This window comes from Moschus berezovskii, chromosome 5, assembly GCF_049115385.1.
Source record: "Moschus berezovskii isolate FMDL1 chromosome 5, NW_MosBer_1.0, whole genome shotgun sequence".
Classification (NCBI taxonomy): Eukaryota; Metazoa; Chordata; class Mammalia; order Artiodactyla; family Moschidae; genus Moschus; species Moschus berezovskii.
Genome location: NC_142464.1, coordinates 43,971,075 through 43,984,429, shown reverse-complemented (window position 1 = coordinate 43,984,429; position 13,355 = coordinate 43,971,075). Strand labels below are relative to the sequence as shown.

The 13,355-nt window shown below is 40.1% G+C and overlaps 1 protein-coding gene across 5 annotated transcripts in view; it reads left to right on the top strand.

Annotated features, from left to right (window-relative positions):
• HERC3 (HECT and RLD domain containing E3 ubiquitin protein ligase 3) overlaps positions 1 to 13,355 on the top strand; it is a 163,974-nt gene that overhangs the window by 107,449 nt on the left and 43,170 nt on the right. For all 5 annotated transcript variants that reach the window (XR_008687010.1, XR_016037428.1, XM_055434103.2 and 2 more), the window contains exons 17-21: positions 6,688 to 6,711; positions 6,803 to 6,892; positions 8,059 to 8,229; positions 10,007 to 10,150; positions 11,407 to 11,573. Coding sequence is in view for 3 of the 5 variants with exons in the window: in XM_055434103.2 (XP_055290078.1) it covers positions 6,688 to 6,711; positions 6,803 to 6,892; positions 8,059 to 8,229; positions 10,007 to 10,150; positions 11,407 to 11,573 (596 nt within the window). In the remaining 2 variants the exon portion in view is untranslated. The remainder of the gene's footprint in view (positions 1 to 6,687; positions 6,712 to 6,802; positions 6,893 to 8,058; positions 8,230 to 10,006; positions 10,151 to 11,406; positions 11,574 to 13,355) is intronic.

Here is a 13,355-nt window from a genome sequence, read left to right as displayed (position 1 = left end):
TATATAATACTGTGTAACTGTAGTCACTATGCCGTGCTTCAGTTCCTTAGAACTTACTTGTAACTGAGACGATTGTACCCTTCGACCTACATTTCCCATCTCCTCCTCCTCCCACCTCTCTCCCCCCATCCTGTGGCAACCATCATTCTTCTATTTCTATGAGAGTGGGTTTGTTTTTTTAAGATACCACATATAAATGATACCATACAGTATTTATCTTTCTCTCTGGCTTATTTCAATTAGCATAATGTCCTTTAGTTTCACCCATATTTTTTGTAAATGGCAGGATTCCCTTCTTTTTTTAATGACTGAATAATATTTCACTGTGTGTGTGTACATGTTTGTGTGTCTGTGTGTGCATCTCACACGATATGAGTTTATATGTGTTAAATTTTTTAGCTTGGTGTAGTAGTCCGGAGGAGGCAGTGGCAACCCACTCCAGTACTCTTGCCTGGAGAATCCCAGGGATGGGGGAGCCTGGTAGGCTGAAGTCCACGGGGTCACTAGGAGTTGGACACGACTGAGCGATTTCACTTTCATGCATTGGAGAAGGAAATGGCAACCCACTCCAGTGTTCTTGCCTGGAGAATCCCAGGGATGGGGGAGCCTGGTGGGCTGCTGTCTATGGGGTCGCACAGAGTCGGACACGACTGAAGCGACTTAGCAGCAGCAGTAGCCAAGACAGTATAGTTTACAGTTCAGAGCACGTGCTTTACTGTAGTCAAAAAGAACTGGTTTCAGTCTCAGCTCAGGCCTACTACCTATGTGACCTTACACAAGTTCCTTAATTTCTGTAAGCCTAGCATCCTCATTTAGAAATGTGAATGCAGTCATGAAATTAAAAGACGCTTACTCCTTGGAAGGAAAGTTATGACCAACCTAGATAGTAAATTAAAAAGCAGAGACATTACTTTGCCAACAAAGGTCCGTCTAGTCAAGGCTATGGTTTTTCCCGTGGTCGTGTATGGATGTAAGAGTTGGACTGTGAAGAAAGCTGAGCGCCGAAGAATTGATGCTTTTGAACTGTGGTGCTGGAGAAGACTCTTGAGAGTCCCTTGGACTGCAAGGAGATCCAACCAGTCCATTCTAAAGGAGATCAATCCTGGGTGTTCATTGGAAGGACTGATGCTAAAGCTGAAACTCCAATACTTTGGCCACTTCATGTGACGAGTTGACTCACTGGAAAAGACTTTGATGCTGGGAAGGGTTGGGGGCGGGAGGAGAAGGGGACGACAGAGAATGAGATGGCTGGATGGCATCACCGACTCAATGGACATGAATTTGAGTGAACTCCGGGAGTTGGTGATGGACAGGGAGGCCTGGTGTGCTGTGATTCATGGGGTCGCAAAGAGTCAGACATGACTGAGCAACTGAACGGAACTGAACAGTATTAATGAGAATTAAATGGGAAAAAGCATGAAAAGGCCTTACTTTGCCAAGTACTTAGTGCCTGGCATATCATAAGTCCTGAAGTGAAGTGTTAGTCGCTCAATTATGTCAGCTCTGTGCAACCCCATAGACTGTAGCCCGCCAGGCTCCTCTGTCCATGGGGATTCTCCAGGCAAGAATACTGGAGTGGGCTGCCAAGCCCTCCTCCAGGGCATCTTCCCAACCTAGGGATCGAACCTAGGTCTCCTAAATTGCAGGCAGATTCTTTACCAGCTGAGCTACCAGGGAAGCCTGGTCATAAGCCCTAGTAGCTATTTTTCAGTAAGCAGTCTTGGGCACCTAATGTATATCACATGCCTGCTAGTCACTGGAAATGGAGACACCTATGGGATATGGTGGCTGCCTCTGTGACATGCTTAGTGTAGTGAAAAGGAATTACAAAGGGACACAACACATGTGTGCAAAGAACTGTGGTGTACAAAAGAAACTTTCTAAAGTGACTGACTTGTTTATTTTAAAGAAGAGATGGTAGTGTCCTTATTTATTTCAATTAGTAAACTGCCATCATCTACACTTGGAAACCAAATAAACAGAGCACAGAATGAGTGATGCTGTGGGCTCCCATGGGGCAGCACAAGTGAGAAAGTCGGGGATACAAAGAAGATGCTTCAAAAGTAAAGACTAGAGTCTGTGTGACACTGGCTGTATGTGTTGTACGGGGCAGTGTTTTGGTTCCAGATACCAGGATTGTGCGCAGGTGTATTTGCCTCCACGTCAGTGCACTGGGAGCCAGGCATGCCCACTGAGGGTACAGGAACACCTCGTGGCAGGCAGGCCCTAAGGCAGAGGCTCCCGTGTTCCCTCCCTGGCACTCCAGGTGTTCATGCAGTGACCCTTGTCCCCAGTCACAGCCACATTTTGGAAATACTGGCTTGGAATGTAAAGATATTCCCAGTTCCCCAACTCTCCAGTTCTGTATCATGTGTTTATTCATTGCTCCTATGTCATATACTTAAGAAAAATGATTTAAGGTGACAGTGCCACCCCATTTCAAGCAGGAACACTTGAAATGTGATCCACCAATAGTACTTTGCTAGTTTTAGGTTGGGAGACTCACTTTTGGGGAATGAATGGCCCAGGCCAAGTAGCCTCTCAGGAGAGGGTCACATATCTTACCAGTTCATATATATCTTTCCAGGTTAGGGAGAGCAGTCAAGAAGTAGAATCATAATATTGCTGTTTCAGTATTTAGTTCATGTAATCTGGAAATCACTGCGGATGCTGATTGCAGCCATGAAATTAAAAGACGCTTGCTCCTTGGAAGGAAAGTTATGACCAGCCTAGATAGCATATTAAAGAGCAGGGACATTACCTTGCCAACCAAGGTCCATCTAGTCAAGGCTATAGTTTTTCCCGTGGTCATGTATGGATGTGAGAGTTGGACTGTGAGGAAGGCTGATCGCCGAAGAATTGATGCTTTTGAACTGTGGTGCTGGAGAAGACTCTTGAGAGTCCCTTGGACTGCAAGGAGATGCAACCAGTCCATTCTAGAGGAGATCAATCCTGGGTCTTCATTGGAAGGACTTATGCTAAAGCTGAAACTGCAATACTTTGGCCACCTCATGCGACGAGTTGACTCACTGGAAAAGACTCTGATGCTGGGAGCGATTGGGGGTAGGAGGAGACGGGGAAGACAGAGAATGAGGTGGCTGGATGGCATCACCGACTCGATGGACATGAGTTTGCGTGAACTCCGGGAGTTGGTGATGGACAGGGAGGCCTGGCGTGCTGTGGTTCATGGGGTCGCTAAGAGTCGGACACGACCGAGTGACTGAACTGAACTGAATCTGGAAATGCCAGTACTAATACCACTTCTAAAATATTCAGCATCTGCAAAATAAAAATCAGTGAAATTAAACTGTTAATACAAATACAAATACAAAATCTCAGACTTGTAAAAAATAAAATTTGTAGATACATAAACAGATTTTCTTATCGACCTGCTGCTTCTTTTGACTGAACACCCTTCCCTTGTTCACCTTCCACAGAGCCAGCACCTCAGTCCTCCCCTGCGGTGGGGGTCTTCTGGACCACCAACTCTCTTGCCTTGGCTCTGGTTCCCAACAGTAATTTCTTTCCAGCCATTGTACCCTGCTGAAAGCATGATAACCCTGCCCTCCAGAAGGGAGATCAGCCTAACCTCCAAAACTGGGCTTCTTCAGGGTTTGTGGTTGGGGTTGCAGGGAGTGGATGGTAGGAAAGAATTGGAGAACTAGAGTGGGAGAGAGCTAAGAAATACAGACAGAGCTGCTGATTGATGTCTGAAATAATTGCATTGTACCAACAAAAATACTAGTATTTACTGAGTACAGCTGTCCCTCCATATCCATGGAGGATTGGTTCCAGGAGTTCCCACCCCTATATCAAAACTCTCCATGCTCAAGTCCCTCATATAAAATGATATTTTAGTTACATATAAACTAAGCACATCCTCCCAAGTACTTTAAATCATCTCCCGATTACTTATAATACCTGATACAGTGTGAATGCCATGTAAATAGTTGCCAGTGTGTGACAAATTCAAGTTGTGCTTGCTGGAACCTTCTGGAATTGTTATTTTACTCCAGGCATTTTCCATCTGAGCTAGGTATAATCTGCAGACATGGAACATGTGGATAAGGAGGGCCCATTGTATACTGGGAGGCTGTAAAGCTAACAACTGTTTTTATGGTCACTGTTAAATCTATTTGAAGTGTTCAAAACTTTATTTTGCTTTACAGGACAACACACATGATAAAGATCTTTCTTTTGTCTTGAGAACAGACAAATAATGCCTAGAATAAAACCTCTTCTGAGAAGGAGGATAGAAAATTTTAAATATTGGCACTCACTCCTCCAGGATGTTTGTACCTTTAGGTATCTAGAGTACAAGATTGGAGCCACTCCAGTACTATTGCCTAGAAAATCCCATGGATGGAGGAGCCTGGTTGGCTGTAGTCCGTGGGGTCGCTAAGGGTCAGACACGACTGAGCGACTTCACTTTCACTTTTCACTTTCACACATTGGAGAAGGAAATGGCAACCCACTCCAGTGTTCTTGCCTGGAGAATCCCAGGGACAGGGGAGCCTGGTGGGCTTCCGTCTGTGGGGTCGCAGAGAGTCGGACATGACTGAAGTGACTTAGCAGCAGCAGCAGCAGAGTACAAGATAACTTTGTAGAGTGCTGTTTTATGGTGTGTGTGTTTTAGTTGTTTCAATTCCAAAAGTCAGAGTAATTAGAGAAGCTGGCATGAGAATGAATCAAGTCAGCCTGAGTTCTACATGTAAGACTCTACACCTTGTCTCCCTGGACTGGACTGTCTTCTCTGATTAGTGTTTCTCAGTCTAGAGAAGGACCATGTTCTAAAGGATAAACAGGGTGATTTTTTAAAGAATTTATTTTCAGTGCTTTCATTGAAATATACACAAATACAAAAGGAAGTATATATACACTTACTATTCATCTAGCGTTTAAACATTAGAAAACCAAAGCAGATTTACAAACTAAATATTAACGAAACTCTAAAATAAATAAAACACAAATTAGCCTCATGGATTTAATGTGATGAGCAGGAATGCCTTTCTGAAGCGAGACCCCTCTTGAATTGTGATTAGGACTGCAGTCTGCCAGGCCTGGGGACTTGAGTTCTGTGGCTTGTCCTGTGCACCCAGGGATGACTCAACTCTCTTTTGTCCTTTCAGCTGCTATTAAACCGTCATTCATGCAGCTAGTCAGGATTGCTGTGGCCTTTTCTTGGGCACAAATGCATCAGTTACAAAGGAAGACTGATTTTTTCCCTTTCCTTGGACAATTCAGTATACTGTGACACCAGTGAAATCATTGAAATAAATGCAAATTATATGGTAACACATAATTATAAGGAGTTCATTCAGAATGTGTTTTTATTTTGTTTAGGATATCATTTTTTTCTTAGAAAAAACACAAAATTTAAAAAATACATAGAACAGTATTTCTGGGAATAAATCCATGGTTTTCTGTTTGTGAAATACTGCTCCAGGTCAGCGTGATCCGTACTGTGATTTTTTGTTTGATTGCTTCTGTTGAGTTATGTAGCAAACAGTATTCATTAGCTTAATCTTTCAGGAGAGATTTCCTTTTTTCTCCTAATAAACTAACGTACCTCTTAGATATGTTTGTAACCTACCTATTAGATATATTTGTGGTTGTTTTTATTTGCAGGGATACTTTGGGGATATTGTGGGTTTGGTTCCAGACCACCACAATAAAGCAAATATTGCAATAAAACAAGTCACACAATTTTTTTTGTTAACCAGTATATATAAAAGTTATGTTTATACTGTATTTTATTAAATGTGCAATAGTATTATGTTTAGAAAAACAAGGTACAAACCTTAACTAAAAAATACTGTATTGCTAAACAAGAATGCTAGCCATCATCTGGGCCTTCAGCAAGTTGTAACCTTTTGGCCGTAGTAGTGTCAAAACTCACTGATCAGGTCACCATAACAAATGATATAAGAAAGTATGAAATATTGCGAGGATTACCAAAATGTGACACAGAGACATAAGGGGAGGAAATGCTGCTGGGAAAATGGTGCTGATAGTGGTATAAGACTAAGTGTTGCCACAGAACTTCAGTTTATTTAAAAATAAAAGAGTATCTGTGGAATGCAGTAAAGTGAAGAGCAATAAAATGCAGTATGCTTATCTGTTATTCCCTTCTTTAAAAGTTTATTCAGATTTCATTTACATATTGATGGAATATCTTCTGTAGGCCAAGCCAGGGACGACTTTCTAAATACCTCGTTATGGACAACTTTCTAAATATTTGATTTCTCCCAAGAGTGACTGTGTGTACGTGTATGTGTGTAAGAGGTAGACTTAACATGCTGACAAATGAAGTTTGCATTATGCATTATCCACTTTACCTGAATAGATTAACCTCTGAAGTCATGGTTGTAAAGCTCCTGTTTTGGTATGAGATTTCTTATAAATGAAAATTCTATTAATGCTGTAAATTATGGAGTTAGTGAAATGGTATTTTTGTAAAGGTCCTTTAAATTTTTTAAAAGTTGTTTTTAGTGTTTTTCTCAGTCTATATTTATCAAAACAACTGGTCTATTCCATCATAACTCCAGTCAGCTGTTTAAATGATGTTAGTTCCATGGCCAAATAGTCAGATAGGTTATCTATTTTGTTATTTGTTTTGTTATTTGTAGGGGATAAAAAGTTCAAGTTTTGTAATCCAACTAAGAGACTTTATTTTTCTTTACACAGAAGGCTCGACCGTCTATAATGCAGGTAAATGATACTTTAAAATTTATTAATGTATTTTCCAGCAGTATTCTCTGTGGAATACTTTTAATATTGCCAATAATGTGTTTCATTATAGGATGCTGTAACACTTTGTTCCTACCCTTTTATTTTTGATGCCCAAGCCAAGACCAAAATGTTACAAACTGATGCTGAACTGCAGATGCAGGTAACATATTTTAAAAATTATTTTTTCCTATTATGGGTTTCTTTCATCTTACACATTCAGTTGTAATTTTTTCCTAATAGGAGAAAGTTCATTTGAGTAAAGTTGTAGTATAACTTTTAGAATGTATAGAAGAATTTTCAGCAATTCTCTATTGAATAAAGCAAATACAAGTGAAGGGACATTTACATAAACTGGGGATTGACAGGTGTCTTCATAAAGTATCATATAGTAAATATTTGCCTTTGTGGGCCATACGGTCTCAAGTATAAAACTCTGTTATAGCACAAAATTTTAATTTTACATAATTTTCACGTGTGAAATATTCTTTTAATTTTTGTTTAACCATTTAAAAATGTTAAAACTATTAGTAGCTCAAGAGCTGTATAAAAACAGGCAGCAGGCTGAATTCAGTCAATGGGCCATTGTTTGCTGACCCTTGATACATTATTAAATGGAGCTTGGCAGTTCTTTATTGAGCCAAAACTTAAATTATAGAGATTTGTTTAATTTAAATTTGTTTTTATTGTAAAACATAATTGGTTTTGGCAAGCCTGCAAAGATGTTTGTGAACTAGCAATCCAAACCTATCAATTCCTACTGCTGGTGGATCTGTGACTTCACTCGTCTCTCTCCCCCTCTCCCCATCTTTCTGACTCTGTCTCTAGCTCTTATTTATATCTATCTCTGTATATATGTTTTCATAGTGATAGATCCATCGTATTGACAGTTTAAAGCTTTTCCAGAGAAAATGGACATTTTTCAAAGAACTAAAGCTCTTTAGCAAGTGGTTATTGGGTTTCTTTTCCTGCTACTTTGAAAGTCACCATTTTTACCAACTGTCCATCGTACTTTCTTCTACTAAGATATTATTTCAGTCTCAATCCATTTAGTCCAAATCATTTTCCTGGAATAAGTTATGGATCATATGGTTCATAAAGTGTTTCAGTTAATCTCTTTGGGTTCATATTAGAAAGATTTGTGTGTTTTGTAAACATGACTGAGAAAATCTATTGGAAGAGTTAGGAGGAAAATAAAGAACAAGGTGGCGATGCAGCATGTCTTCCCTGCCCTGTACCCACCTGTGGTCCAAAGGCACGGCTGACAGCCATCTCCACTCACAGATGCTCTCTTGGATGACAACTGTGTTCTTGGGTGTGCTGTTCCAGGTGGCGGTCAATGGGGCCAATCTGCAGAACGTCTTCATGCTGCTCACCTTGGAGCCTCTGCTGGCCAGAAGCCCCTTCCTGGTCCTTCATGTTCGCAGGAGCAGCCTTGTTGGAGATGCCCTAAGAGAGCTGAGCATTCATTCTGATATTGATTTGAAAAAGCCTCTCAAAGTGAGCCCTTCAGTATATGTATCTAAATAACCTTCCTGGATTTCTTTAAACAGCGTCAGATGAAGCAGCAAAGATCTTATTACAATCTTGGAGTACAGCCATTCATTATTTCTTTCATTCATTTTACAAGAATTTACTCACCTCTTTCTGTCCAGTCACCAAACAGACCATCTCAACATGACATCAGATCAAAATGTCAGTGGATTATTAGAGGGACTATAGGGCCTTCTTTGTCTGCTCTTTTCCGTGTACCTGTTCCCACTTTACCAAAACCACGCAAACTGTAACGCTACTAAAGCTTCAATTAGGTAAAACTACCAAGCCAGCATCTAGGAAGTCTTTGGATGTCAAAAATTTAAGAGAAAGAAGGTAAAAAAGAAAATAGAAAAGTAGTGAAATTTTCTGGGCAGCTGGTCGTCTGTTCTGATAGGCCCTTTTTAGTACTCTGAAATGTTTAAGAAATTGTCTTTCCTCATAAACTATGCATGTTTGTGTTACTACTAAATGTATTTTTTGGGCTTAGCACAAAGCTTGGGACATAGTAGCTGGTCAGTAAATATTTAGTGAATTATTGAAGTTTTAGATCATTTACCTTTCCCTTCAAAAGACTTTCCTGTTTCCAATCCTGTTGTAAACTCCTGAAATGTAATAGACAAGAAACTGATGGTATCCATGATACTGTCATCCTTTTCAGAATTTCATTGGGTCGCATCAGTCCCATCAGTCTGCCTGGGAGCTCTCCCTAGAACTTCTGGGATAGATTTTTGATATTGCAAACAGAAGCTTCTTTCTTTGCCGCCTGTTTTCAATCACTAATTCAGATGAGACTCTTTTTGCTTGGTAGCATGTCTGAGTTAAGTCTTCTACTGGCATCCATATAATCGGAGTCCTTTACTCTCCTCCTGCTCTAGGCAACCTTGAGCACAGTATTCAGGATAATTTTTCTTTCTTTCTTTAATTTTTTTTAGCCGCACTATGTGGCATGTGGGATCTTAGTTCCCTAATCAGGGATCAGACCTGTGCCCCCCGCAGTGGAAGTGCAGAGTCTTAACCACTGGACTGCCAGGGAATTTCCCAGGATAAGCTTTTTTAAGTGCTTTTTATTTTTTAGCTCTGTGCCTGAGCCCTTCCAGTAAAGTGGTGATGATAATAGTAATTTCTGTGTGTAAGACTGTTGTGAGGGTTAGGTTAATAGAATTTAAGTGGCTGCCATGTAGAAAACTCTTAATAAATCTCGTCCTTTGGTTTGCTGCTGTTGTTACCGTGGCTGGGTCCAGCGTGCTCCATGTGGATCTGTAGCGGGTCTCTTTATAGCCCCTTACAGATGTGTCTGCTTGAACTGCTCTCTTCCCTTTCATATTCATCCGTTAGTTTAAGACCCCTTCTGAGAGAGATTTCTTACCTAGGTTAGTCATTGCTTTTCTGTGTGTCACAACATTTACCTCTCAGTGTGTCTGACTCTTTGAAAATGTATTCTTGAATTGGTTTTTTTAAATGTTTGCTTCTCTGCCCCAAATTGATGGTAAACTTTCTGTGGACATCTGGTAAACTTCTGACTTCGTCTATATCCCTTGAAGTACCCAGTAAAATTTTGTGTGATTGTCAAGTGTCTTGTTAATAATCAACAGATACACCTTGCAGTGTCATTGCAGCAGTATATTCTGTTACATCTTCCTTTCTTTGTCCTGACTTTGGAAAGAATTTGCAAAAAAAACCCAAAAACCATAAAATGACAATGATTTCCCTGAAGTACTAATTCTACTTTCATTATTTTAAGGTCATTTTTGATGGTGAAGAAGCAGTGGATGCAGGTGGTGTCACAAAGGAGTTCTTTCTTTTACTGTTAAAAGAATTGTTGAATCCCATCTATGGAATGTTTACCTACTACCAGGATTCAAATCTCTTGTGGTTTTCAGATACGGTAAGTTAGTAATGTCATCATTCAACAGGTAGATTGAACTAAACTTCCTTTCTGTTGTCAGACCAGTCCCTAGCCTTCTGACGTTTGCAGAGGGGAGCTCTAACAAAGATAATCGTTTAATGTCCATAAAGAGTGGATGCGGTCTTCGTGTTTCACCTGTTGCCAAGAGCTCATAGTTGTGTTTTGTTGCCCATCAGTCCCATTTCCATTTCTAGTAGGTAAGCTCCAAGCTTTGTAAATCCTCGAAGGGTAAAAAGAGTACGATAAAGAAATTGGTTTTATGACATATAAAAAGTAATTGACAAATATATCTTATTTTAGTAACAACGATAGTATGTGTATGGATACTCGTACAGACATGCACATACAGTTTATTTTTGAAAATGCAGTAGGAGAGCTAAGGTTTAAAAGGCATTCTCATTTCAAGGAGACTATAGTTTCTTTCTTTTTCTGTCAGACTTCTCTCCCTGTATCTGCATTGTCCTGAAAAGTAGCCATTAGCCTCTTGTGGCTATTTAAATTTCAATTTTATTGTTAAAATTAAATAATACTTGCGCTTCCCTGGTATCTCAGATGGTAAAGAATCCACCTGCAATGCAGGAGACTTGGATTCGATTCCTGGGTTGGGAAGATCCCCAGGAGAAGGGAATGGCAGCCCGCTGCAGTATTCTTGCCTGGTGCATTTCACATTCCCTCAGTTGTACTAACCACCGTTCAAGTGCTCAGCAGACACACATAGTGGCTGACATCTGGGACAGAACAGAATAGGATGTTTCCATCACTGCAGGAAGTTCTATTGGAGACCAGTGCTCTAAATGAAGATACGCTGTTCTCTGTATCATAGTGAGCTGTAAAGGCTTAACTTTGTCTAATTGCATCTTTGGAAGACAGTTGAACTTTTTTTAAAACATATTTTATTCTAAATATTGCAGTTCTCATCCACCTCCGATAAAAATCGCTATTATAAAACAGATCATTACTCTGTATTTGTGCTCGTATTTATGTTAAACAGTGGGGGTATATTAATTTTGTAACAGTATTCTAGTAATTTCTAGGGACATCTTTTTTTAACCTCTTTTATATCATTCACAAACATACACAGTTAAACCTTTGTTAGGGATATTTCTATTTCAGAAGGTAGCAATATTATAGATCTTTATTCTTTCCTTCTGAAAATATTTTGAGGTAAATCACAGATGGTTTTGAGGGTGCACGCACTGCTTTTCTTTTTAACACATCTGCGCATGTGCTGAAAGTGTTTCGTAGAGCACAACTGGTTTCACTTGATTGGCATAACCTGTGGACTGGCCATTTACAACTCCACTGTGGTGGACCTGCACTTCCCGCTGGCTCTCTATAAGAAGCTCCTGAACGTGAAGCCTGGCCTGGAAGACTTGAAAGAGTTGTCACCCACGGAAGGAAGGTACAGAGCCGAAAGATGGGAGCCTGGCATGGAAAACTGCTCTTGGCTGCGATTAAAGGTTTAAAACACTGCGTGTTTTAAGTTAGAGTTTCTCATTTGATTGTGCTGTGTATGCTTAGTCTTAAGACGGAGGTCGACAGCTGCTGGCTTGAAACAATGCCTGGGTCACTCTAGGGACAGAAGGAGAAAAAGGAAAAGGGAAGTCATAGCTGCCCAGGAATGCAAACAATCTCTGTTTTTCTTATCCTGAACAAAATATAAGGACTTTGAGATTTGTCATGGTCCATAAATAGCAGGGGAGAAAGTATTGAAAAGAGAACCTGTATTTTTTTTTTAAGTTACAGATTTCCCCATCCTTTTGTATTTCTCTTTTCTGCGTCCCCTTGACTTTCACACTACGACCACGTGTGCTGTACTTCTGGTCACCAAATGTGTGTGGGGTTCTTTCCCACACGTCCAAGTAATTCTGCATGATGCCAGCTGGGTGTGCTACAACTTATCTCAGTTCTGACACCATCTACCTGGAGATAGAGTTGGATCCCACAGGTTAAGGGTTTCTAGTGCCCTCATCCCAGAGGAATTTACAAGGATTTGGGGAGCTCTGTGCTAAGGAACTGGGGGCAGAGACCAGTATATGTATTTTTTCTGTTATCTTATGGAGCCTTTTTTAGAAAGTAGTTTAATTGGGATGTAATTTGCATTCTGCACAATTCACCCAGTTAGAGTGTATAATTCAGTGACTTTTAGTGCATCCACAGAGTTGTGCAACCTGTACTCCATCAATTTTAGGATGTTTTCATCACCTGAAAAAGAAACCTGGTATTCTTTAGTCGACATTCCCAACTTCTTCATATCCCAAGCCCGAGGCAACCGTTAATCTACTTTCTGTCTCTGTAGACGTGCCTCTTCTGAATATTTCACATAAATGGAATCATACAATATGTGTTTTGGTGTCTGGCTTCTTTCACACAACATGTTTTCAAGGTTCATCTGAGTTGTAACTTGTATCAGTGTTTCATTTCTTTTTATTGTCAAATTATATTTCGTTGTATGGATATACCAAATTTTGTCTATCCATTCATCAGCTGATGGACATTTGGCTGTTTCTACATTTTGACTGTTACCAATATTGCTGTTATGGATATTTTTACATACTTTTTGTGTAGATGTAAGTTTTCGTTTCTCTAGGAGTAGAATTGCTAGATCGAACGGTAACTCTATGTTTAGCCTTTTGAGGAACCTCCATACTATATTCCAGAACAGCAGAGACATGTTTTTAGTCATTTTCTTTCTGTCTCTAAAAAACTCCTTTTATTCTGAGTTTCTGTGTATTGATTTTAGGTAGCATAAGGTGAAATTTATAAAAAGACACCATATCCTTGGCTTTGTGGAAACAGTACAGTTCTTTTGACTTCAGCAGGAGGTAACATCCCTTTTTTTGTATAGAGAAAGAATGCTGATTTTAAGATGGAGATGGAGAAAGGGTAGTCTCTAGGGTGCCCTCTGGAAATGAGATGGTCACACCACCAGTATAGGACCCCAGGACAGAGAAATCACAAAGGCCATGGAGCAGGGGCGTGAGTCACAGAGAGGCAGAGAAAATTTAGAAGGAATATTAGAAGATGGCAGAGGAGACCGGGCAGGCGTACTTTTTTGGTAACCGAGAGTGACAGAATGTGTACTGTTTTCTTTGCCAGCCTGGCTGAGAATGATATATTTCAAGTAATGATCTTGGCTGGTTAAGTGAAAAAAGGTTTAAATTCTGCACGAAAAATTTTCTTT